Consider the following 26,538-nt stretch of genomic DNA (forward strand, 5'->3'; position numbering starts at 1 on the left):
CATTAAAAGTGCCATCTTTTGATGGACATTCATAAAGGCTCCTTCATCTTCATAACACATGTTAAGTCATGTTTATGACAGTGTCATGTCCGTCTTATGCACACACCGTCAAATAAGGTGTTACCATTTGTTCTATAGTCAGAGTTTTTAATCTTTCAATGGTAGGTCGCAGTAGAAGCTTGCCCTGCAACTGGTGGGTTACCGGTTCTATTCCTGCTTAATCCACCCTGGTTGTTTGTGTCCTTGTGCAAGACCCAGTAATAAACACAGAAAACTCACGTGCTCAATATCTATACTGCCTACAGCAGATTAAGCAGCAGACTCTGAACTTTCAATTAAGTCATAAAAGGTCTGAACAAAAACAAGAGCATAAAGTTTATTCTGTAATAGCAGTTTTTATCTTTCAAGCAGCTTTAATACTTGAACAGAATCTAATAATTAACTCTAAAATGTGTATAAATAGGTCTCTTCTCACAGCGCTCCTATTAGAAGACGCACACATATCTAAGAAGTATGGGGTTTCCGTCAGTGATGCTTCTCATGTGTCTGGTTGTTGGGCTGACCACCTGCCGGGCAGAAGGCGAGGACAATCAGATTCAGGTCACTGAGACCACAGGGGGAGAGCAGGAGAATCATCTGACAGAGACGGCCGGAGAGGACACAGAAACCCTCGATCAAGATCTTCAGACAGAACCGGTTGAGGCATCCAACACAGGATCCCCAGAGAAAGGCTGTGACCCAAACATCTACATGGTCCTGAAGGAGCTGGGAGCTCTGCAAGAGAGGCAGGAAGCCACTGTGAGGGCCCTGGAGGAAACCAACAGGAAGCTGGAAGCCAGCGAGAAGAAGGTCGACGTCCTTAACAGCACGCTGACAGAGATGAGGAGGACTTATCAAGGTAACAAAACAATTACACTAAAATAACTCTAAAAAATGTGTTTTCTAAAAATTGCAACAGTGCGGCTTTAAGCTTTTTTTTTCTTTTTTTTTTTTACATTATTTGTCGACATAACAGCAGAAATTCAGTTTATACCACAATGACTTTTAGTTTCAGGATGATGTGAGTCCTGTAGATACACCATTATTGGAAAACCATTGATGTTCATGGCTGAAAAATGTAAAATAGCCAGATTTCCTCAGTAGCATCACTTGTGTTGAACGGTTAATTACAATATGAGAGAGAATCTCTGCTACAGGTGTGATCTCTAAATTGCAATCACTTATTTTTCTGCTGTTTTCCTCATTGTCTTTAAACTTCAGAGCAACACCAGGTTGCATTTTCTGCAGCGCTGCCAAAAGACGGAACCATCGGTCCCGTGAATGTTCTGTACCCTCTGGTATACAAACACGTTCTGTCCAACATTGGAGGCCATTACAGCCCAGTGACAGGTCAGCGTTCATCTTTCTATGTCGTCTATGCATATTCTTAAAAATATATTTTTTTGTTTTCAAACCCCATAGACATAAATTCTAGTTTTAAAAAATAATTTTAAAAGTTGGTGGTTCCTTCTTGCAGCAGATTTATCTCTGATTGATTTTTTATTATTATTCTCTGCAGGATACTTTACGGCACCAGTGAGAGGGCTTTATTACTTTTCTTTTTCCTCATTATGTTGGGCGGGTGATGGAACCTCTGGCGGAAGTCTTTACCGAAACGAAAACAAAGTTGTGTCATGGTACGGTTACAGTAAGACTGACCCCATCTCTGGCTCTAACAGCGCCATCTTGCTGCTGCAAGCAGGAGACATGGTCAACATCCGACTCTGGGATGGGAGAAAAATAAGTGATAATGGAAACAGGTACTCCACATTCAGTGGATTCTTACTGTCACCAATGTAAACATAAAGAAAACAGAAATGGCTTTTTGTGTGGAAATTGTAAATATTTTTTCTTTCTAGTGTAATATGTCTTTATACGTTTTTAGCCAGCAATACACCTTTGTAATACATGTATTATTATCCAATTGAATAGACGTTCATCATTTGAAAATAAAGTTTGAAGCTGAATTTCTCATTAATTGTCCAGTTTCTAATTTAATGTGTGTCATCTTAGAGAAATGAAACAAGATAGTACAACTTTTAATTACACAAAGGTCTCTATATTCCATATTAACGTTCTCTATAAATAAAGGACATTTGCAAGACAACTGTTGTTTTTCCTGTCACTTTAAACAGTGTGTGTTTTGTGATGAGCCAACTCACCTGCAAATACATTGAGGTTTGAATGTTTGTTTTATTAGTACAGAAAAGTGAGAATTTAACTGTACATTACAGTGATAAACAGTTAATAAAATTCTGTATATAAATTATTGCTTTTGGGTCAATGTAGTTAAATACAGACTTGGTTCAAAATCATTAAAGTTCCAGTGCCAGACGTACATGACCCTAATCATGATTTAACTGGTAATCAGACAAACATTTGTATTTGCTTTGATTGTGTTACACTGACTTTGTTGTGAAACTAAAATTGCCCATTTCACATTGCCCAACAAAAACGATCTACAAACACACACATTATACATATATATATATATGTATAATGTGTGTGTCTTCAATTAAAGACAGTGTAGACACATACTGTGTTGCTTAAACTTTTGCTGTTTACTAACTTTTCTTGTAATTGCAGTTATTACTTTGGAGAAAGAAAAATCCATGCATGTGGAGGACTCCATTTTGACTATCAGCTCCCATATATACAATAACAATTAGAACTGATAGATCAGTGGTTCTTTGATCATCTCCTAAAATACAGTGGGCATTTAAACTGTCATTATATCAAACTTACAAAGAATCATCAGGAAAATTAGAGGGTTAAAAAAATGAAATTAGTTGAATTTTTTTTGTGACCGTAGCATTTAGCTTCAGCTAATTACATTTACTACAATCTGTCAGTTAAAAACATTAACAAATTAACGACTTTATGAAGCTAAAAATGATTAATCACTTCCTCTTTTTTTTATGTGGAATTCATCAATTTATCTAACAACTTTTTAAGAGGAAACATTTTTCTGCTGGTGTACTGTGTCATTACAGATAGTTCCTTTAATTAAAAAAGACAAATCAATATTTTCCTCCAGTGAATATATTTTGTACAGTAGGAGAATGACTACATTGTCATTCTGTCGGAGGCAGGCCAAGTTCTGGTTGAGTCTCTACCCAACTACAGCCAACAGCCATTTTATTGTACCCTAATAAGATTCTATAGAAGTTCTTTAACATTTTGACAAATGTCTAGAATCTTTACATGCTCATATATCCTACAAAGCATTCTTATTGATTTGCATAGATCTGAACACATTTCACAATAAGATACAAAAAAAAAAGCAACCAAACAAAAGAACATTAACCAAAAGCACCAGTGATAAAGGAGCTTTGCAGGTAAAGGGACATGCAAAGGAACTGCCTGTCCTGCTCAGCTGAAGGTGATGAGGTATTCTGGGTAGGCCTGGTCGTCATGGAAGACTATAAACATCGTAGGCTGCTGGTCGTTGTCCACCAAACTGTCGAAGCAGTCAGTAGGGTCTGCACCTCGGGGAGGGGGAGCTTTCATGGAGGATTTACCCAGTGTGTGACGGCCGGTGAGAACACGAGCAACATACAGTCGCTTCATTCCCGTTTGGTCTGGTGGAGAAAAACTCTTTGCAGAGTATTCAGCATTGACCGCAAAGTAAACTCCTTTTCCGTATCTGGTAGCTGCAGGAAAAATGACAATCAAAAGATTTAGAATGATTTATAAACATTGCTTAGTTGCCTTTCAGGCATCAGATTTTGTTGAAGGTGTGCCAGTTAATCATGGCTTACCATGTGCTCCAGCGTAACTCCTGTCAAATCGGTCTCTTTCAATGCAGTTGCACGACTCTGCAGATGTGCCATGGTACAGAGACTTTTCACAGAGTTCTGCTTGGCCATTCTTGGCTAGTATACGCTGCCGACACACGCTGTAGGCGTTCCACAGGTACTGGTTCTGCACACGTTCAATCTGAGACCACAAAAACAAAAGCCGCATTTAGGATTATTTTTCTATAAAGTGGAGATTTTAGTTGTCCCAATTGTGTAATAATGCTAGCATGCTTACTTTATGGATATTGTACTTGGCAGGTCTGAGGAAGCCACTAGCGACATTCTGGTATTCGTTGGAGTTTGGCTGCAACTCTACCTTTTTAAAGATTTCGCCTTGCATAGGTTCCCAGTGCGAAGGTAACTCCAAGGCTTAAGCAAAAGTAACACAAAGAAATGTTTAATTTATACAGAATTAAAAAGTGTTTAACATATTGTATAGACTATAAAGCGTTTCATATCCTACCTTCACTCTTTGTCCTTTTCAGTTCATATCTTTTGCCAGTCACCCAGTCTGTGGCGTCTTGTGACCTCATGTTTACCTTGAGGGTCTTGCCTTCAGGCATCTCAATGTCCACGGACACTTTTTCCTGTAAGTGAGCTTCCTCCAGCATGTAGTTTCCACTAAGGCTCAGCTCCTGCCATTCTCCATTGTCATCTTTCATCGCCCACTGGATGGTAAGAGCCAACATTGCCTCTTCCTCGTCTTTGAGGTCTTCTTCTAGTACTTTCTGAACTGCTCTGTTTATCAACTCAGTGACACTCAGGACATCTTCCTTTAAACCTTTCAGGACGTACTCTTCTTTGCTTGACCCATTTCTTCCCCTGGGTCTACCGGTATCGACCGTTTTGCGTTCTACGCTTATTCCCGTTAGTTTGACTTTCGCCTGCACTGCGTCCAGTTCCATAGCGTCTAGCTTAGAGACACAATGCACAGGCACTGTTCTCTCTATGAGCTCTTTCTGCATGATCAACTCCAACTCTTTCTTGACGTTCTTGGCGACGTCTGGACCAGAGCTGATTACCTGCAAAACCATTGACTCGGGCTTCGAAGAGATGGTTATGTCTTGTTTGGACGAGAACATTGTCAGTCTAGAGCATTTTCCTTGGATCTTCTTTAGCTTTTGTCTGGCTTTGTCTGCAGTCAGGAAAAGCAAAACATTAGGCTTCTTTTTAAACGCATTCTGATACGTCTATGGGGTATACAAAAAATGTTCAGTTTTTGCAGTTTTGCCTGTTTTGAAGGGCTCTTTCGACTTTATGCAAATAAGCTGTTGCTGGCCCGCCCCTCCCAACTCAGTGTTTACCCTTTATATGCGTGAAACAGATGTGCAATCGTGCCACCGTACATGTTTGACCCAAAGAAAGGCCCAGAAGCAGAAGGAACGGAGCCTCCTGCTCAACCATGGATGTTGTTCCAACTTATTAAGAGGTCTACACACTTAAAAAGTGACTTTGTCAGGCAATGTAACAAAACTTGAAGATGGCTTTGTGTAAGAGACTTAATTTATCATTTAGAAAATGGGTCTGAAACACAATTTGATTCAGTTGCAATTTAAAAGACTACAGTGCGAATATGAAATCTATTGATGATGTAACGTGACATCCGTCTTACAAAGCCTTCAAACTTCATCTAAAACAATATAAAAACAAGAAGAAATCTGCATTGTGGGATTTAGAAGGATTGTGTCCATCTATCCTGTCTAACAGACAGCAGAAAGTTCTTGCATTTCTTGCTCAGCCACATCCATACGACTCCCCATACACCATCATAGAAGCTCTTAGGTTTCCTCAAAACTAGATTATGAAATACCAATAAGATAATCCAACTGTTAAAGTAGCAAATTAATTATAAATTGATTATATCTGCATCTTGGCACATCATCAATGAATATATTTCATCTTTCGCCACTTGTTTTAAAATCCCAATCTTGTGGAGCAAAATATTTTACATCACGTCCTGCAAATTCAATCTAGTAAATACATTTAGTCTCATTAATTAGACGAACGCCGTTGAAGGAGAACAGGTCAATTATTGTTCAAAATGTAGACTAAAGCAGGTCATAGATGCAAGCAAACCTTTGAGGCTGAGGTTGCTCTGAACAATCCGCCCAAGACGATTCTCCAGCTCTGATCTGTAAGAGCATTGAAAGGAAGCTGAAACAAAGCGTTCTGACTCAGAACAAAACACATTGGAGTCTACCTCTGACCTGAAACCCTGGAAAACCGGTTGTTGCAGGATGACGATGCGGATGTCTGACAGAGAGGTAGGATTCATGTCCCTGATGGTTGAGGCCAAGCCGTCCAGCATCGCTTCAGCAGCTTCTTTAGGAGTCAATGTACCCTGTCCTGCAAGGGTAAAGAGACAGTTCAACTGCAGTTATTAGGTATTCTTCTGTTTATTAGCTTGAAGTGAAAGGCTTGGTGGTTTAAGTTATTTTCTTGTTCATATAAATCTAACATTTTCACTTTGCCTGATGCTATATATTAAGGAAACCGTCGTTTTAACTCCCCCCCCCCAACACCAAATCCGCCTTAAGTAAACCACGCATTGAGATGAAGCACAAACCCGTATTAACGGCTGGGAATGCCACTGAGCGGAATCCTTTGCTCTCGCAGAGTTTCAGGATCTTCTTGCAGTTCTTGCGGACCACTTCGCAGTCGGATTTAAAGCTAGCATGGACAATTTCCTTACACCCAAGAAGTCCAGGTTGTGTTGTGCACATGAGGCCTGGAGGAGTGCCCACTGAAAACATGAAAAGAACATTCAATTTAAATTGGGCAAGTCTGGCAATAAGCACATTACCGTAGTACTTTTAAATCATCCTATTCTCTCAAACATAGATTTCTTTTGTTCAAGCCTAAAACCTGAGACATATTTATCATATTCACAACTTCTCTGTTCTTTTTGTTTTACCTCTCGTTAATTCTGCAAGGACTGCCGGCCCTGCTGCTGCCAAAATGGCGTGAGAGACCCCTGTTTGGAAAATCATAGTAATGGCATCATAAATGTAAGACAAAAAGAAAAGTTTTTGTTTTTAAATTTCAAGCCAGATTATACCAGACTGATGATCAGTGAAGTCAGTTGTGTTGACGATGACATCAGTTCCTGCAGCCACAATGTCACCGTGGATGATCTGTAACTTGACTGCGCCCATCATGGCCGTGACCTCGTCCTTACTCATGGAGACATGTCGGTAAAAGGACGCTTTAAAAAAAAGCAAGAAATAAAAAAAACAAAACAAAAATATTATTTAATAGTTTTGTTAAATTAATATTATTACTATTAAACTTGCTAGGTGCCTCTATGTTGACGTCAAGTCAAAATATTTTGATACGGTTGTTTTAGAGTACACTGTCTTGCTTAAAGTGGTTCATTTAACCCCATAAATGATGCTCTAGCATGCCGTTTCACTTTGTAAAACATTGTTGAGAATTTATTCTGTGTTTGAGCATTCTAGAAAACTTTAAAATATTAAACAACTGATGCTGAAATTCTGAAAAATGTCATCAAATGCAAGTTGCGGACAGAATAAGAGCGCTAATGTCAGTGGTATGTCAGTTTTCAGAGGTCAAGGGATTAAAGAGAGGCAACATGAGATAATACGCAGGAACAAAGTAATAATAAACTGTTACAGTCTGTACTTGTAAGTAAAAAAAAAATAAAAATTTAATCCACAAGGCTAATCCCCTTGGAAACAAAACTTGGAACTCTACCAGAACAAACAAAAAGTAAAATGGCTAGCTTTCTTGAAGATAGTTGGGAATAATAAATGGAAGCTTTATTGCAATCACAGGGCAAATTGTCTCCATTTTAGTAGAACAGCATTTCATTTCAGTGCAAGTCACATTTTGGCACTTTGAAAACATGTAAAATGTATCCGAAAAGAAACCAAAGGATCTCAGAAACATACAAATTAAACCAACCTTGAGTTGGATCAACATCATTGGTAAATCCTCTGAGATGCAACCCTCCCTGTGCAGACTGGAGTGCCTGCAATAGAAATGTAAAAACATCCGAGTCCAATCTACTATACAATGTTCTGAGCCCAGTCTAGCAAAAACAAAAAAAAAATGTAGCTTTTCCTAACCTTGCTTGATTCTTTGTCTGTAGGATGGACAACAATTCTGATCAGGAAAGGTGAACCACTGGTCCGCTTTCGTTCGAAGGCACCGACTTCCTCCAGAAGAATCCTGGACGCCACGTTGTGTGGAAAATTCAGTTGAGCTCCAGTTCCCAGCACTGGAAGAGCAACTGAACTGTAGCCTCTGCTGTTACAAGCATTCAGTATCTTTCTGATTCCCTGCTTCAGCACCTGGGAGGTTCAAAATGGCGATTGTTGTAAAAAGTAAACAAAAACAAGCAATTTATGAAGAAATTATAAGTACTTATGTTACCTCAGTTGCAGGTCCATGTTGTTTGTTATCCCAAGACTGCAGGTTGAGAAAGATGACTGCTTTACATTTGAGACGAGGTACCCTCTCAACTACAACTATATCACTTGGCAGTGTTGCCCCTCCTGCTTCCTGGTAAAACATTGTCACCAGCTGAGGTCCAGCATTTGTTTTTAAAGTATTTCCTATGCGTGTAGACACAGGATCGTGGGCAAGCATAGGAGACACAATGGCATCCGCCTAGGACAGAGCAATTTGATTAAGTCAAGGTTAACAGAACCTTATTGTCATGGCTAGGAAATGATCAGGGTTGACTCTAGTCTAACATGATGATATGAAATACCTTTATTATGCAGCTTGACTTGTATGCAAAACTTCTTACCTGTTGGTTCTCAATTGTTCCTTTCACAATCTCAACTTGTACAGGAGCTCCAGCAGTGGCGCCGCTTGCTCCTTCTTGGTCAGCAACGTCCGTCCTGAATCCAAGATCTTTCCCTGGCAGAAGGCGGTCACACGCTTCCTGCATGGCCCTCACCACCTCTTCCCTTTTATCTATCAGAATGATTTTGCTAAGACTTCGCCCGTCCTGACTACCAAACACCTTGATGGCTGTTACGATGGCCTCAGCGCAAACTTTGATGGGAACACCATAAATGCCTGAGCTGATGCATGGCAGGGCTATAGACTTGAACTCCATCAGTTCGGCTAGCTTCAGAGCGTTGCTAACCGTTTTCTCCAGTAAGCTCCTCTCTCTGCCACTAGCTTTTCCACTTTCAGGTCCAACAGCATGGAGCAGGCTCTTGCATTTCAGGTCGCCCCCTGTAGTTACCACTACGTCGCCGACAGGAACCTTTCCATTCCCTTTCACAAGGGCTTTGCTTTCTTTCTGCACCTGAGGACCACCTGCTTTACTCAGAGCAGCAGCAACACCACCAATGTGGTTTAGATCTTCATTGGCGGCATTTACAATGGCATCTGCATTCTGCTTTGTTATGTCACCCTGATAAACTATCACCTGCACTCCATGCTGAAGATTGTATTTAGCGAGACGAGTCATCTGTCTACTCAAGTGAGGCTGGTCCTCGAGCTGTATGAGACACTTCTGAGATTCTGCAACCTTTATGAGCATATCTCTTCCAGAGTGACCACTAAAATATCTCGCTGCCCCTGGCAGGTCAATGGTCACTTTGTTCTGCACAACAGATTGAAGAAGTAGATCCAGCCTATTCCTGACCTCAGTCACTTTGATGGATGCACCTACAAGCAACACAGTGGGGCTGGAAGATGATGTTACAGGAGTGAAGGTAACACCCGAATAGTCAAATCTCTGTCTCTGCAGAAATTCGGTTAATAGAGGACATAATTCTGGGAAGGGGAGAATGACTTTTCCCTCCACGCTTACTTGGTCCAAGATAAACTGAGATACAATTTCACTCAGCTCGTCAACCTCAACCGAATGGCCGGACAAACACACAGTGCCACCTGCACCAACCCCAACAATGGCTCTCCACTGCATTTGGTTAATCTCGTTTTCCTTGGATTTAAGCGCTTCACAGAGCTCTGGCGGCAAAACAGGATAGTTAGGAATATCATATGTGACATCCTTAAAGTTTTCTTGGATCATTTTCATAGACTCGTCTAATTTGTCGTCACTGAAAGAGAAGAAGTGGAGCGTTGTGTCTCGTATTTCTGCTTCCACCGTCTCAGCCACTCCCAAAAACTCGCAAAGCATCCCGGGACCACCATAGACGTTTTTTAAGAATGCCAAAAATTGTAGGCTTTTGTCAGTAATCGTCCTCTCCAACACTAGTTTCTCCTTTTCACTAATTACCTCACCGGCCTTGAGGATTTCTTCCACAGACCCCATTAGAGATATTTTACCTTCATCAGCCTGTGTGACCTTTAATGCTGGAAAGTCTTGCCCTAGGCTGCTTTCAATCTCCTTCCAGAGGAGACGCAGTTTTGCCTCACCGATTCGACGAAAAGTGGTTTGTATGTCACTTGGACGAGATCCTTTATTTTTAACATAGAGAGACTCTAAATCTCTTAACTTTGCTTCCACCTGTCTTCGTTCTCCCACAACCACAGTCATTCCGATGTCATTGTACACCTTCACCTCATCTGCAGGCTGACGAGAGCTGTAGGACTGCAGCAAAGCTTTGACTTTGTGAGCGTCCATCTCATAGTGGCACATGTAGCCATCAAACAGTTGGTTCACCTCAGATTTCCAGTCGTCAGGTTCAGCACCTGGCTGAGCTACTCGCCTGACTAAAACTCTCTCCTCCTGTGGTTGGAGCTCAGCGGTGCAGGAAAGTAAGGCCAGCTGATTGTCTAGTTCTCCTTTGACTTTTGGAGATTCGTTCAGGTAGCGGAGTAGATACGCGTCGCAAATTAGCTCATATTCTTCACTAGTTGGTTGCAGTTTTGAAGGAATATGGGACAGCTGTGTCTGTTGCAAGAAAAAAATCCAACAAAACATGCATCAGATTAGCTTTTCAGCATGCAATAGATTCTTCTAGAAGCTACTTTTCAATACTGTAAAAGAAATGTTAGAGATTATTCTGTAACTCTGACATTTCCTGATCATATTGGGGAGAATCCAGAAAACACTTCAATAGGAATATCCATAATATCTACTAAGGTACAAAATAAAATAATAAAAAAAAACATGTCAATAGTAGCAATAGTTTCCCATACTGTAACAGGGTCAATCTTTCATGTATATTTTACTTTCACAGAGGTTTAAATCAAGACAACGTTTACGTTTCCTGTCAACGGTTTAATTCCATTACAGTATTTTAAAAGTGGCCCATGTAGAAGCAACTTGAGTTTTGGTGAGAAATGACAAAAATGTAAGGTTCAACAGCATGATTATTTCAAAAAAGTTATGGACCTTTGTGATATTTTATTTATTTATTTTTTTAAGATTTGAATTATGTTTTTAATTAGGTTTTAATTTTCAAAATAGATAGCCCAGAGTGTAATTTGAATGAATTTTGGAGTTACAAAGACCTGCATATTTCTCTGGAAGCACAGCTCAGGAACAGATAAGTCTTGACAAGAATGCAGCTCAGCACATTTCGTGCTTTATTGTCTCATGGGCCACACCCATTCTATATATTTTTTTCTACTTCTTGGGCCTGTGTGAGCAGCTTAGGAAAGAAACTTTGAGTTCAATCTTTAGACATGGCATGATGATTAGGAGAAGTCGAGTTACACCACAATATCTCAAATTTTAAAACCGTTTCTGCCGGCTGCAGACTAAATTAATATTTGAAATGGTGAACTGATTTCAGTGGTACTCATGTGGGAAAACGCTTGTGGTCGTGTTCATATTTTCCTCCATCAAAACGCACTCTGACTTTTAAGAGATGGAGCGAGAAGCACATTTTGCAATGAAACAATCTGTCACAAAACTATGAAGGAAAAAAAAAAAAAAGCTTTCCAACTTTACTTCAGCTTTCTTCGATTTTTACAAACGTACCGGAGATGTGGCCGATGCATTCAGGTTCGGGTTGGCTGACTGGTCTGGAGGCGGAGAGGCGTCGCCAGAGGAGGCGGGATTGTCTCGCACAATCAGCTCTACCGTAAGACCAGCTAAATCCACAACATGCTTAGATTTCTGCAGGACTCTTTGTTGAGCTGCAGGGGTGGAAAAATGAAAGAAAATATCAAAAAGTCAATATTTCCTTAATATATTTATGCCAAATGTATGTCTGTTGCATTAAACATTTGAGAAGTGTTACAGAAACCACGTGAGTAAACAAAGTTATGGAAAAGGCGTGGCATTCTACTTTCATTGTTGTAAAGTACGTCAGACTATTTCTGATAAACTCACCAGTTTCATTTTACTGTCACATGTGGTGCTGGAAATTTTGTAACCTTGACTTGAAGCTCATTATTTAACACATTTACTCACTTAAAACTGGTGATTTTAGAAGATAAATGGTTTACAATTAAGACAGCACACACAAATCCGTGAATCAACAAATCATATCTTTATTCCAGACACATAAGAAGGTCCATATTTACCAATTTATTTATTTTTGGCCAACTGGATTTATGGTGTAGGAGGACAAAAATATTTTTTCTCCAATTGAGTCTGAGAAGCGCCTCAAACATTTTTTTTTCTAACAGCATTATTAAGATAAAGCTGTCTTAAATGTTTTTAAATCAAATTTTACATTTCAGAATTAAATTAAAATGAAGGTAACATGTGCTTTCTGTTTAATATATATATATATATATATATATATAGACAGTGGGGAAAATAAGTATTTAGTCAGTCACCAATTGTGCAAGTTCTCCCACTTAAAAAGATGAGAGAGGCCTGTAATTGACATCATAGGTAGACCTCAACTATGAGAGACAAAATGTGAAAAAAAAATTGAGAAAATCATTTTGTCTGAATTTTAAAGAATTTATTTGCAAATAATGGTGGAAAATAAGTATTTGGTCAATAACAAAAGTTCATCTCAATACTTTGTTGTATATCCTTTGTTGGCAATGACAGAGGTCAAACGTTTTCTGTAAGTCTTCACAAGGTTGGCACACACTGTTGCTGGTATGTTGGCCCATTCCTCCATGCTCCCTCCAAAGGTTTTCGATGGGGTTGAGATCGGGAGACTGGCTAGGCCACTCCAGGACTTTGAAATGTTTCTTACGAAGCCACTCCTTTGTTGCCCTGGCAGTGTGCTTGGGATCATTGTCATGCTGAAAGACCCAGCCACGTTTCATCTTCATTGCCCTTGCTGATGGAAGGAGGTTTGCACCCAAAATCTCACAATACATGGCCCCATTCATTCTTTCATGTACACGGATCAGTCGTCCTGGTCCCTTTGAAGAGAAACAGCCCCAAAGCATGATGTTGCCACCCCCATGCTTCACAGTTGGTATGGTGTTCTTTGGATGCAACTCCGCATTCACTTTCCTCCAAACACGACGAGTTGTGTTTTTACCAAATAGTTCTACTTTGGTTTCATCTGACCATATGACATTCTCCCAATACTCTTCTGGAACATCCAAATGCTCTCTAGCAAACTTCAGACGTGCCTGGATATGGACTGGCTTAAGCAGGGGGACACGTCTGGCACTGCAAGATCTGAGTCCCTGGCGTCGTAGTGTGTTGCTGATGGTAGCCTTTGTAACATTGGTCCCAGCTCTCTGCAGGTCATTCGCTAGATTCCCCCTTGTGGTTCTGGGATTTTTCCTCACCGTTCTTGTGATCATTCTGACCCCATGGGCTGAGATCTTGCGTGGAGCCCCAGACTGAGGGAGATTAGTAGTGGTCTTGTAGGTCTTCCATTTTCTGATTATTGCTCCCACAGTAGATTTCTTCACACCAAGCTGCTTGCCTATTGCAGATTCAGTCTTCCCAGCCTGGTGCAGGTCTACAATTCGGTTACTGGTGTCCTCCGACAGCTCTTTCGTCTTCACCATAGTGGAGTTTGGAGTGTGACTGTTTGAGGTTGTGGGCACGTGTCTTTTATACTGTTAACGACTTCAAACTGGTGCCATTAATACAGGTAATGAGTGGGGGAAAGAGGAGCCTCTTAAAAAAGAAGTTACAGGTCTGTGACAGCCAGAAATCTTGCTTGTTTGTAGGTGACCAAATACTTATTTTCCACCATTATTTGCAAATAAATTCTTTAAAATTCAGACAAAATGATTTTCTCAAATTTTTTTTCACATTTTGTCTCTCATAGTTGAGGTCTACCTATGATGTCAATTACAGGCCTCTCTCATCTTTTTAAGTGGGAGAACTTGCACAATTGGTGACTGTATATATATATACATATATATACATACACACACACACACACAGTGGGGCAAAAAAGTATTTAGTCAGCCACCAATTGTGCAAGTTCTCCCACTTAAAAAGATGAGAGAGGCCTGTAATTTTCATCATAGATATATACCTCAACTATGAGACAAAGGGAGAAAAAAAAATCCAGAAAATCACATTTTCTGATTTTTAAAGAATTTATTGGCAATATATGGTGGAAAATAAGCATTTGGTCAGCTACAAACAAGCAAGATTTCAGGCTCTCAAAGCCGTGTAACTTCTTCTGTAAGAGGCTCCTTTGTCCTCCACTTGTTACCTGTATTAATGGCACCTATTTGAACTCGTTATCAGTATAAAACACACCTGTCCACAACCTCAAACAGTCACACTCTAAACTCCACCATGGCCAAAACTAGAGAGCTGTCAAAGGACACCCGAAACAAAATTATAAACCTGCACCTAGCTGGGAATACTGAATCTGCAATAGGTAAACAGCTTGGTGTAAAGAAATCAACTGTGGGATCAATTATTAGAAAATGGAACAAGACCACTGATAATCTCCCTCGATCTGGGGCTCCACGCAAGATCACACCCTGTGGGGTCAAAATGATCACAAGAATGGTGAGCAAAAATCCAGAACCACACGGGGGAACTTAGTGAATGACCTGCAGAGAGCTGGGACCAAAGTAACAAAGGCTACCATCAGTAACACACTACGCCGCCAGGGACTCAAATCCTGCAGTGCCAGACGTGTCCCCCTGCTTAAGCCAGTACATGTCAAGGCCCGTCTCAAGTTTGCTAGAGAGCATTTGGATGATCCAGAAGATGACTGGGAGAATATCATATGATCAGATGAAACCAAAGTAGAACTTTTTGGTCAAAACTCTACTCGTCGTGTTTGGAGGAGAATGAATGCTGAGTTGCATCCAATGAACACCATGCCTACTGTGAAGCATGGCAGTGGAAACATCATGCTTTAGGGCTGTTTTTCTCCCTTGGCAGGACGACTGATCCGTGTAAAGGAAAGAATGAATGGGGCCATGTATCGTCACATTTTGAGTGAAAACCTCCTTCCATCAACAAGGGGATTGAAGGTGAAACGTGGCTGGGTCTTTCAGCAGGACGATGATCCCAAACACACCACCCGGGTAACGAAGAAGTGGCTTTGTAAGAAGCATTTCAAGGTCCTGGAGTGGCCTAGCCAGTCTCCAGATGTCAACCCCATAGAAAATCTGTGGAGGGAGTTGAAAGTCTGTGTTGTCCAGCGACAGCCCCAGAACATCACAGCTCTAGAGAAGATCTGCATGGAGGAATGGGCCAAAATACCAGCAACAGTGTGTGAGAACCTTGTGAAGACTTACAGAAAACGTTTGATCTCCGTCATTGCCAACAAAGAGTATATAGCAAAGTATTGAGATGAACTTTTGTTATTGACCAAATACTTATTTTCCACCAAATAAATTCTTTCAAAATCAGAAAATGTGATTTTCTGGATTTTGTTTTCTCCTTTTGTCTCTCATAGTTGAGGTACATCTATGATGAAAATTACAGGCCTCTCTCATCTTTTTAAGTGGGAGAACTTACACAATTGGTGGCTGACTAAATACTTTTTTGCCCCACTGTGTGTATATATATATATATATATATACACAGTGGGGGGCAAACCACCTTATTTAATTGCTGAACACTCAGGTGTGAAAGTGAAACTATGAACTGTCCCATGTCTAAAAATAGAAAGCCTAGCAGAAAAAAAACCCTGAACAGCATATTAACAAAACATTCTATAAGTCTACCAAAATACCTTCCTAAACTAATAATATATATATATATATATATATATATATATATATATAATATTACCATGAATGCTGCGACATGTCCTCCAGTTACATTTTACTTTCGCTTTCACTGCAACTCATTCTTATAAAAGAAAGTTGAACTGTATATTCAATGAGTCCGCTGCCTCACCTTGTTGATCTTTAAAAGCAATGCTGTAAACTTTTCCGCCGACTTCAGTCAACGAGCCGCTCTCTCCTCCGCCGGATTTGCGCCGAATCTGGAAATAATTTTCTATCTTCTTTTTTTGTTCGTCGTTCAAACGGTCGCAGTTGAAGAAGACGGGGAACTTGTAAGAAGCGTCCATGGTGAGCGCTAATTGAAGCAACTGACGAATAAACTTGGAAGTTTATTCCACCTGGAAGCCGCACCTGAACGCGGCTGTGGCTGTTCGGAAATCAGCTGGCGTTTTGCACGACGAGTTTGCTCACACGCGCTTCCTGTTATTGATACGAGCTGACGTCAGCAGAGGGGGGGAAAATCACGATGTCTGACAACAAGGTTCTGCAACTTATCAACACCGAAATCTCAAATGCATGTAAAGATAGGATATAACTTTCTCCATTTTATTTTGCATAAAGAAATAATGATGTAATTTGTAATTTTAATGTATGACAAGTTCAGTGTTTTTTCCCTGGGGGTTCCATTACTGCAATGTGAAATAAAGTTATGTAAAGTCATGGTGAAATGAATAAATAAACAAATTTACCCCAAATTTACTAGTAGTATTAAGAAATATACTGCGTTTATTCATGCATCAATTTGAAAAAATAAAATAAAATTTTTTATTTGAGTTTATAAATATTGTGTTTTATTATTTTTTTGTCCAATTAACAAAAGTCTGAATAATATGTGCTCAGTATATGTTACACGGTGCTTCAGTGGTATTCACAGTGGTTTTGGACCAAAGTCCAAATTGCTAAAATCCTCTAACATAAGAGTACGTCACTTCACATTATCTGTTCGGCAAAACGTTTTCTAAATTTTGATTTCAAACATTTGTATTGTAACATTTTAAAAATTTCATAAATGTTTAAACCACTTCTGTGTCTGGTACAAAAACATTTATTGACCTGTAAAACATATAAAACACAGTAAAAAGTACAGCAATAAAGAACAAATCACCAGTGATGTAAGACTAACATAAGCAGCTCAGACAAAACCAACAAGCTGAGTCCATATATTTTAAACACACAAGTGTTAAAAATAAAGCAGTCCATTCATGGTTGTAAGTCCTTTCTGTCAAACACTCAGGGACTATCAGCCAATTAGTTAATAAGCTCAAATCCATGGGAGATGCAGAGCTGCACTGAACAATATCAGTTAGTTATTGTTAAGTTTTCCCCATTTAAAATATATCCCATTAAAAAATACACCAATTTACCAAACCCCTCAGCACAATACAAATACAGTATGTTCTTGCATATTTCAGAAAGTAGTTATGATTAAAAAAAGGGAGTTATTTTCAGATCTACTCATGTTCTGAGAATAGTAGGAGAGACTACTTTCACAAGCAGTTGTGAAAGATTTGCAATTACTCTACATATATACTAATTTAAACAGCCTGGTAGGATTATGATTTTTATGAACTGATTATTGGTTATTTATTTCCAGAGCTTGAAGTTGGCTGGTACTTATAAACAAACAATACTGGCACTTCCTGAGTTTGACATCGCTCCTTTTTGACCTCCCATTCAACCTGCAGGTCAAAATCCAGTCACACAATACAATCAGATCTGAAAGAGGAGGTCAAACTAATTCAAAAGAGATTGTGTGTTCTACAGCGGAAGGATAATGTGGTAAAGTGTCTAACAATTGACCACCTGTTGTGGATTGGTTTTATGTAGAAAGCAATCCTCCTTGTATCAGTCAAATTAAAATCAACTAACTTTGCAGAAAATGATTACCTTAGCAAACATTTCTCTTTAGACCTTTACAACCTTAAAAATACCAAAAACAATACTAACTACATTGGATACAAATGGATGTTTTGTACATTTCTGAATATTCCAGTGAGCACCGTTGGGGGTCATGACTGGCAAAGGAAAATTCATCCATAGGACACCTAAATAAAAAACACACAAAAAAAGCAATCCAATAACCAAGGAATACTCTTAGGAAAACTCTGGATTAGCAAACTGGAGACAAGTTTCAACTTGCTTGCTCTGTAGCAGCTAAGTGCTCTGTAGAACTTAGCTGCTACAGAGCAAGTAAGTTGAAACTTGTCTCCAGTTTGCTGCAAAACAGTGGAACCAGATTTCAAAACACAGGAAGGATCAAATCTGTTCAGGTAACAGCCTACTGTAACTTTTTGGATGTCACATGACTGGTTTTAGAAATGGCACCATACCCACAGTCAAATTTGGCGGTAAGAACAAACAGTGATTGGTTGTGAATGACAAAAGTGTGAAACTCTTTCCAAAGCATTGTCTTTTTTTCTCCCACCAAAAGTCAATCATCCAGAGCAGGTTGGTAAAAAGTTTGAATGAAAACAGTGAATGAGAGGTAGAGCTGGAGAAGCCCAAATTGTGGGATTTCATATCAGACCAGTGGCACTGAGAAGAGGAATGGCACAGTGAGTGAACAGTGACTGAATCGCAAGGTGTGAATGTTTCCGAGTGTCCTTGGTTTTGCTCAGCTGAAGGTGATGAGGTACTCTGGGTAGGCCTGGTCGTCGTGGAAGATAACAAAGATGATGGGCTTCACCTGACAGTTTACCAAGCTGTCGAAGCAGTCGGCAGGGTCTGTACCTCGAGGAGGGGGGGCTTTCATGGTGGAATTACCAACTGTGTAGCGGCCGGTAATAACACGCGCAACGTACAGTCGCTTTAAGCCCGATTCATCTGCTAAGGAGTAGTGGGTGGCTGAGTAATTTGCGTTGACAGCAAAGTACACCCCCTTTCCGAATGCTGTAGCTGTAAGGCAGTCACATGAAAACAAATCCACTTAACACAATGATAAACATTTTGGGATTGATTGTGTTTGTCATTTTACATTAGTCGTTATATTCTGGGAACGCTTTTCTTTTTTTTTTTTTAAATCAAGTCTTACCATGCTGTCCTGCGTAACTCCTGTCGAATCGGTCTCTTTCGATGGTGTTGCATGATTTTGCAGATGTGCCATGGTAGAGAAACTTTTCACCCAGGTCTGCTTCGCCGTTCTTGGAAAGTATACGGTACCGGCAGATGCTGAAGGCGTGCCACTGGTAGACGTTCTGCACTCGCTCAATCTGTGTTCCCAAAGAATTAGTCACATTTTGTTTTTGCTGGGATAATTTGATGATGTTTCTGTGTAAGCAAACTTACCTTGTGAATAGTGTAGGAAGTAGTTTTATGGAAATTGTTGGCCACTTCCTGATACTCGGGCGATTTAGGGTCTAACTCTACCTTTTTAAAGAGCTGCCCAGTCATAGGTTCCCAGTGTGGCGGTAACTCCAGCGCCAAAGCAGAAGCCACATTGTCTAATCAAATAATTTAGAGATTTTAAATGCTCAGTTAGACACTGAATAATGGGAACATGAGAAACTACAATATGCAGCATACCAGGTTCAGTTACCACATTTTTCATTTTGTACGATGTGCCTGTCGAACAGTCTGTTGCTTCTCTGGTTTTTAAGTTTACTGTGAAGCGTTTGCCATCCTTTGTCGACATTTCCAAAGACAATTCTCTCTTCAAGTCAGCTTCCTTGTCAAGCAGGCAGAGTTCCAGCAATTCTCCACTTTCATCTTCAATCGCCCACTTTGCTCCCTCTGGAAGCTCAACCTGCAAATATTTCATGACATTGACGACATCAAAAGCCACAGTAGATTTCTTGTGACTCCACTGGACCAGGTGTTGGGAACATTGCATTACCATTTGGTCTTGAGGTGATGTAGACGATGAGCTTGCTAAATACATGTCCAGTATTTTCTTTGTTGGTTGTTTAGAGAACCCTAAAACATGAAATGTACATCTTTAAAGAACTGCTTTTCCTTACAGGCTTCGTTAACATTTTTGACTGATGAGATTGTAAAACGAAAGAAAAATAACCTTGTTCCATACATTAGCAGAATTTGGTCAAAATCTACAAGGCTGATGGACTAACAGAACAGACTAAATTTTATGATTTTTAATTTTCAGAATGTTGGCAAGAAAGTCATTGACTTCAGGCTCCAACACAATTTTAATATAGGAAGTGCAACTTGGTTAAGTAAAGACACCAGGTCCTGCTGTTATGTGTATAGTTATGTTACTTGCTTCAGTCCATGTTGTCCCAAAACTTCACAGGACATCAGCAATAATAAAGTGACCTGAAGAAGTGTGGTTTGTAGAAGTGCCTCTCTAAAGTTTGTTTGAACTGGACTTTTATATTTAGCATGAATGGCCCATAATTAATGTCCACGTACATGAATTATAAGTGTAGATGACCTTTTGCCAGCGTAGGCTAAATATGATTGCTTTTGTAGATGAGGCATGTGACCTGTGGTCTTTAGTTTCAAATCACTGAGATGAAGAAAACTAAAGAATAACCAACTGAACTAAGAATGGATGGTGGAGAAAGTATGCTCTAATGTCCCAGAGTAAGTAAGTTTGGGAAAAAGGAATAAGTGGTGCAGATCCTTCATGCGGTAACTTTGCCCAGAAAGTGTAACTTCCCCTTATCTAGAGGGCAGATGAAGAAGAACTACCTTTTGATACAAATGATGTAATACAAATAAAAACTAAATAATTCTAAGTGAGTTATATTATCTATGTGAGTGGGTTGAATTACTATCCATCCATCCATTTTCTTGCACCCTTGTTCTTTAGTGGGGTCGGGAGGGTTGCTGGTGCCCATCTCCAACTAACGTTTCGGGTGAGAGGCGGGGTCACCCTGGACAGGTCGCCAGTCTGTCGCAGGGCAACACAGAGACACACAGGACAAACAACCATGCACACACACTCTCACACCTAGGAGCAATTTGGAGAGGCCAATTAACCTGACAGTCATATTTTTGGACTGTTGGAGGAAACCGGAGTACCCGGAGAAAACCCACGCATGCACAGGGAGAACATGCAAACTCCATGCAGAAAGACTGGGGCCGGGAATCGAACCCAGAACCTTCTTGCTGCAAGGCAACAGCTCTACCAACTGCGCCACTGTGCAGCCCCCGGGTTGTATTACTAATCTATGTCAAAATGGTTCACTGAAGGAAATGTAAATAAAACCTAGAAAGCTGAACCAGCTCTGAACGTCATCCTGCTGACAGCGACTCTCCAGCTCGGATCTGTTGGAACATTACAACGTTACAATATTGAAACAGTGCATCACGACCTAAAGAAAAAAACGCATAGTATGGCTGCTCTGAGTTCACCATCTAACCTGAAAGCCTGAAAGACCTGTTTTTCCAGGATGACGATGCGGATCAGAGATACAAAATCTGGATTCATCTCCTTGACAGCCACGGCCATGCCGTCCAGCATTGCTCTACAAGATTCACCATAGAGCATACCGGCCTGTCCTGTAAGGGAGAACAAACAGCTTTAAGTTGACATGCTATTATTAGCTGTGTTTCTATGGTTAACGTGGCTGGTTGGGTCTTCTTTACCGTCTAAGCTTGCTAAGCACTAATTCCAAACTTATTATTAATTTCAACCCTAAAATTTTAACTTTTGCCCTTCTTATCACCTAACAGATTAACTACTGTAAGCAAGCAGGTATGAAGTGACACACAGATAAGTTTATACAAACCAGTGTTAATGGCTGGGAAGGCCACTGAGCCGTACCCGTTGCTCTCACAGAGCTGCAGGATTTTTTTGCAAGTGCTACGGATCCTATAGGTGCTGCCCTTGAACCTGGCATGGATTATTTGTTTGCATCCAAGCTTCCCAGCTGATGTTGTGCAAATGAGGTCTTCTGGAGTGCCCACTAAAAGCAAACAAAAGCAAACAAGATGTTCTGTATTCTTTATCTGAAACATATTCCAATTACGGTTAGATAATAGCTTTCATATGAGGGCATCTGGAAGTCAAAAACTATTAAAAATGAATATGACTGTTGATCCAAAGTCTACTTTTGCTCACTTTTTATTTGGTCGTAAGTGATTCAAGGATGCATTTCCTATGAACATAAAACAATTTATATATATTTTTAGATCTGTCAATGAGGTTTACCTTGCACCAACTCAGCATGGACAGCGTGGCCTGCTGCTTGCAGAATGGCTTTGGAGACACCTTTGAAATATATAAGATACACGTATCAGTAAGAATGAAGGCCAACTGAAATGCTGTATAAGGAAACCAGTAAAACCCATTTGTTCTTTTCTATGTTTATTAAAAAGTAAACACTCAAATATTACCAAACCATAGATTAGAAAAGTTGGTCGTGTTGACAATGACATCAGTTCCTGCGTTTACGATGTCGCCGCAGACGAGCTGAAGTTTGACTGTGCCGATCATGGCCGTGACCTCGTCATCAACTGCAGACACACATTGGTAAAAGGAACCTGGAGAGGTGGCAACAAAAGCAAAAAAATGTTTTTCATTTTAATCTCAAATTTTATAAATCAAACTGGTTCAGTGTTCTTTCCTGGTCATTCTGTTGTGCCTGTTCTAATAATATAACATCTGTAAATTCCAACAATATGTTTAAATTTAGAGCTCTGAAGTATAAGTTGGAGACAAATCTAAAATGTTCAGGCGATCAAAAAAATGTATGCAGTTATTATAGATATGATAATATTTATTGCTAATGTACCAACATACAGTGTGTAGAAATACAATTAATATAGTTTTCATGTCCCCTAAATGTCTTTTATTTGTCTGATGTAATATTCTAATCTTAAATGTCATGTTTTCATTCACTGTAAACATAAGAATAAAACAAGTTACCCCTTCAATAATGTTATAAGTTACTGAATAGGTCTGTATACAATATGGCTATGCCGAAGCAGTTATTGCTAATTTTTTTTCATAAAGTTTTATCAAAGTGTAAAAAGTCCTGGTTTCATGGCAGTCTGTATAGATTTTGCTGCCTTTAATCATTCTGGTCATCTGTAAATTTAAACTAATTGATACACTGAATACTTTCTTATAAACTATGCAAGCGCTTATTTAATTTTTCTTGTTGAATTGGATCACAAGCTAGTGGTTCAACACTAAAGGACCAGTAAAAATGGCAAATAGGCCAAATAGTCAGAACTCTGATCAAATGCAGATGAGATAACAATAATATGTCAAGATCATTTAGATAAAATTCACAGTATTATGAAAAAAATAAGTTATATAACCTTCAGCTAAATTAACATGGCTTATGTATCCTTTTTGAAGCAACACACCCTGGGCGCACTTAAAGGCCTGTAAAAGAAAAACAAATGTTTAAAAAAGGGTGTCAAACTTTCAATTTTAAAACAAAAGTGGGAAGATTTCTCTAACCTGCCTCGATTCTTTGTCCTTTGGGTAAACAATGACTCGAACTAGGAAGGGTGACTTCTTGGTTCGGTTTTGTCCATATACACCAATCTCCTCCAGAAGAATTGTGGAAGCAATTTTGTGTGGAAAGCGTAAGAGAGCGCCGGTCCCAAGAACCGGCAGAGCTACTGAACTGTAGCCTCTGATTTTACAGACAGACAGAATCCGTTTGATTCCCTGTCGTAGCGCCTGGAAAGTGAAAGCGACGCTTGTTGTAGTTTTGAAAAAGACACGGAAACGGCAACATTTGGAGAATGATTTTTACACAAGTTCGTCACCTGGACTGCAGTTCCATGTTCGTTATTATCCCAGCAGAGTAGGTTGAGGAAGATGACTGCCTTACATTGAAGACCAGGTAGGCCCTCAACCACAACTGTTTCACTTGGCAGAGTCGCCTTTCCCGTTTCTTTGTTAAACTTTTCTTCCAGCTGTCCTCCAATTATATTGCTCAAAGTCTTTCCAATGCGAGAACAGAAAGGATCATGGCCAATCATAGGACATACAATGGCATCATCCTAGAGGAGGAAAACATATGTTTCAACTAGCTAAACACCAGTATAAACATCATGTTTAATCTAGAGTTTAACACAATCCACTTCAACATCTTAAACATCCTTAATGAAGTATTGAGGTATTTATTGATGCAATTCTGACATGGATGCACGGTTTCTTACCTGTTGATCCTCAATGGCTCCTTGAACAACCTCCACTTGGTAACCGGTTCCAGGAGTGGCTCCACTTGCTGCTTGTTGGCCCGGAAAATACATCTGAAATGGCAAAAACTTATGACCTGAGAATGCCCATCACATGCTTACTTGTCCTTCTCAGCCTATTACTATGACTTTGCTCAGACGTCATCCACCCTAACTGCCGTGACAGGTACAATAGTCTCAGAGGTACCTGTGAGGCAAAGAGCACTCTGCAGTCACAAAGTTGTCAGTTTGACTCCATCTTTCCCAACCGTGTCAAAGTGCCCTCGGGTCAAGATACTAAGCCCCAAGTTACTTACTGATCTGTGTACCAAGAGGCAAGCTGGGGGGACGTGACATAGTGTAAAGGTGGTGTGAGTAGCCGGTATGGCTCGAAAAGTAAATCATCAACATCACCCCTGCCCACTCAATCCATTTACAGATGTCTGAATGCAGTGGCGCAAAAAGTGGGTATGCAGCGCATGCAACGCATTGTTTTCCCGTACACTTAAGGACTGAAGCATTACGCTCCTTCACCTCGCGCACATGACGAGGTAAATGTGGCAAGTTTTGCCCTTCACGTATCGTCGTCTGGGGGGGGGAGGTAGAGTTTTCCAGGCGCCGTCAACCTTTCCTGGGGGGGGGGGGGAATTTATGTTTTCGCATCCACCTGAATAATGTGTAGTTGCGCCACTGTCTGAATGGGTAATGACTGCACATTCCACGGAACATCTTCCACAATCATAACCCATTCCGTGCAAAATCATCCTGAAGAAAAGGCTCAGAGAGCCAGCACACACCCGCAGTACTGTTCATTGTCGAGTTTTGTATTTTATAATATTTTTCAAGGCGAACATGTTTTTAGTAGCACTTAGATTCAGGCTTAGCACATTTTTTTAAAAACTGCTTAATTTGTGTTGGTAGGAATGTAGAAGCTTTTATTATTATTTATTTATTTTTTTTAAGGAAAGTATAGATACGTTTCTGATATATTTACTTGTGGAACAACAAAAATTATTTGACACACAAAGTTGCTTGCCAAAAGAGAAAGCTGTTGCTCTCAGGTTCGGGTATCTAGGATAGTGCACTTCCTCAGCATGAGCTCAGTGAGAGGCGAAAGTGAAACCTAGAAGAGTGCCTGTTTTTTTGTTGTTGTTTGTTTTAAAAACATCGACAGCAACAAATATAGCAATAAACAGTTAGCAAAAAACAAAAGAGGCAAGTCAAGTAAAAAAACGGTGAAAGCCAGTAATTATTCCACGACAGGATAAGAAACTTTAGCCAATTTATTTTTGTTTCTTACCTTCTCTCTCCTTAAAAGCAAAGCAGTAAACTCTCCCCGCCAACTATATGACTCTGTACTGGAATCTCCTTTTTTGTTCGACTACACCAAATAAGGTGTAGCCTTTCTTTGACCGTGGTTCAGACGGAAGAAGACTTATCTTTACATAAATCAAGGCAGCAGTGGAGTTGTCACAGAGCGGAGCACAGCTGGTGTGTTTAGGTCGAGTTTGCTCGTTTGCGCCGCCTGTTGGTCAGGGTTTACCACGCATCTCGCCCTGATCGTTAGCTGGAGACAGACATATACCGACTGATATGGAGGCCTATCAGCCGGAATATGCTTCCATATTCCGGCTGATATGGAAACATATACCGACTGATGCTTCTATATCAGTCGGTACATAGAAGCATGCAACGCTGGTAGCTGCACCTGTTTGCAAAACCGCAATGAAAATATAATAGGCGTCTTTATCATAATTACCAAAAAGAGGAACGCAATCCTTAATGATTACTAGTGTTCTGACAGTAATTATAGCGCCTAAATATTAATAAATTAACAAATAAATATCCTCCATTCTGGAAACTTTGAACTATTTTTTTTATCTTATAGGTATTTTTAATTCTGTGAAATAAATTTAGGTGCAATTTGTCAAAGGACGTTTAAATAATGTAACTACACGAAAAAAACTCCAGACATTTCTCTCTAAGAATTACATAATGCTGAAATGAAAGCCACTAAAAATGTCATTTTTGATTCCACATTTATACTACCATGAATGAATTACATTTGTTTATTGGTTTCATTTTTAATTAGTAGCTTTGGGATTTATTTTTGGGGTATGTTGGTGTCCCGGCTAAATCTTGAATATACCCAATTTGGGTTGTCTTGGAGTTTTTATAGCAGCCTGTGGGGTTTTTCCTGTCTGGGAACGAGAATACAACCTGCTGAATGTGACAGGTAGCCAATCAAAAAGCGCAGTGACGTAAGAACAGAGGGGAATCCCAAACAGCGCAACTGACTGGTGGATATCGGAGATATGTGGAAATATTTATTATTAAATCTAAAGGTCATTATTATGTTTATTCAGTTAAAAATGTTTACTATGAAAAAACATATTCACCTCCAAATCATAGTGCAGCAAATAGAGCGGCTGCTCCCGTCGTCTTTCATCCGCCGTCTTTTCTTTTTGTTACTTCTTCTATCTCTTAAAATGACTCCACAAACTATCACTATTTTTTCTACATCGTCATCCGTGTTTGGTTATTCTAAATTCCCACTATGTTGGGG

The 26,538-nt window shown here is 39.8% G+C and overlaps 3 protein-coding genes across 3 annotated transcripts; 1 reads left to right on the top strand and 2 right to left on the bottom strand.

Annotated features, from left to right (window-relative positions):
* LOC103480332 (uncharacterized) lies at nt 1-2,168 on the top strand. Its single transcript, XM_081599945.1, has 3 exons — nt 1-907; nt 1,261-1,389; nt 1,517-2,168. Exons 1-3 carry the CDS (start codon nt 514-516, stop codon nt 1,837-1,839), a joined length of 846 nt encoding a protein of 281 aa, XP_081456071.1. The 5' UTR covers nt 1-513; the 3' UTR covers nt 1,840-2,168.
* A 44-nt stretch (nt 2,169-2,212) lies between these two features.
* On the bottom strand, nt 2,213-16,290 carry LOC103480296 (protein mono-ADP-ribosyltransferase PARP14-like). Its single transcript, XM_008435180.2, has 15 exons — nt 15,985-16,290; nt 11,716-11,873; nt 8,614-10,680; nt 8,235-8,471; nt 7,928-8,152; nt 7,764-7,830; nt 6,898-7,044; nt 6,754-6,813; nt 6,406-6,582; nt 6,047-6,185; nt 5,916-5,971; nt 4,303-4,974; nt 4,075-4,208; nt 3,801-3,978; nt 2,213-3,692 (listed from the first exon to the last, which is right to left on the bottom strand). Exons 1-15 carry the CDS (start codon nt 16,157-16,159, stop codon nt 3,412-3,414), a joined length of 4,773 nt encoding a protein of 1,590 aa, XP_008433402.2. The 5' UTR covers nt 16,160-16,290; the 3' UTR covers nt 2,213-3,411.
* A 604-nt stretch (nt 16,291-16,894) lies between these two features.
* On the bottom strand, nt 16,895-25,700 carry LOC103480294 (protein mono-ADP-ribosyltransferase PARP14-like). Its single transcript, XM_008435179.2, has 15 exons — nt 25,273-25,700; nt 23,955-24,047; nt 23,559-23,795; nt 23,245-23,469; nt 23,100-23,166; nt 22,170-22,316; nt 21,985-22,044; nt 21,563-21,739; nt 21,194-21,332; nt 21,040-21,098; nt 19,705-19,784; nt 19,395-19,614; nt 19,158-19,312; nt 18,904-19,081; nt 16,895-18,767 (listed from the first exon to the last, which is right to left on the bottom strand). The coding sequence occupies exons 2-15, from the start codon at nt 24,045-24,047 to the stop codon at nt 18,487-18,489; spliced, it is 2,118 nt and encodes a 705-aa protein (XP_008433401.1). The 5' UTR covers nt 25,273-25,700; the 3' UTR covers nt 16,895-18,486.
* Between the last annotated feature and the right edge of the window lie 838 nt (nt 25,701-26,538).

Source organism: Poecilia reticulata, chromosome 18 (assembly GCF_904066995.2).
Source record: "Poecilia reticulata chromosome 18, P_reticulata-male-v2, whole genome shotgun sequence".
NCBI lineage: Eukaryota > Metazoa > Chordata > Actinopteri > Cyprinodontiformes > Poeciliidae > Poecilia > Poecilia reticulata.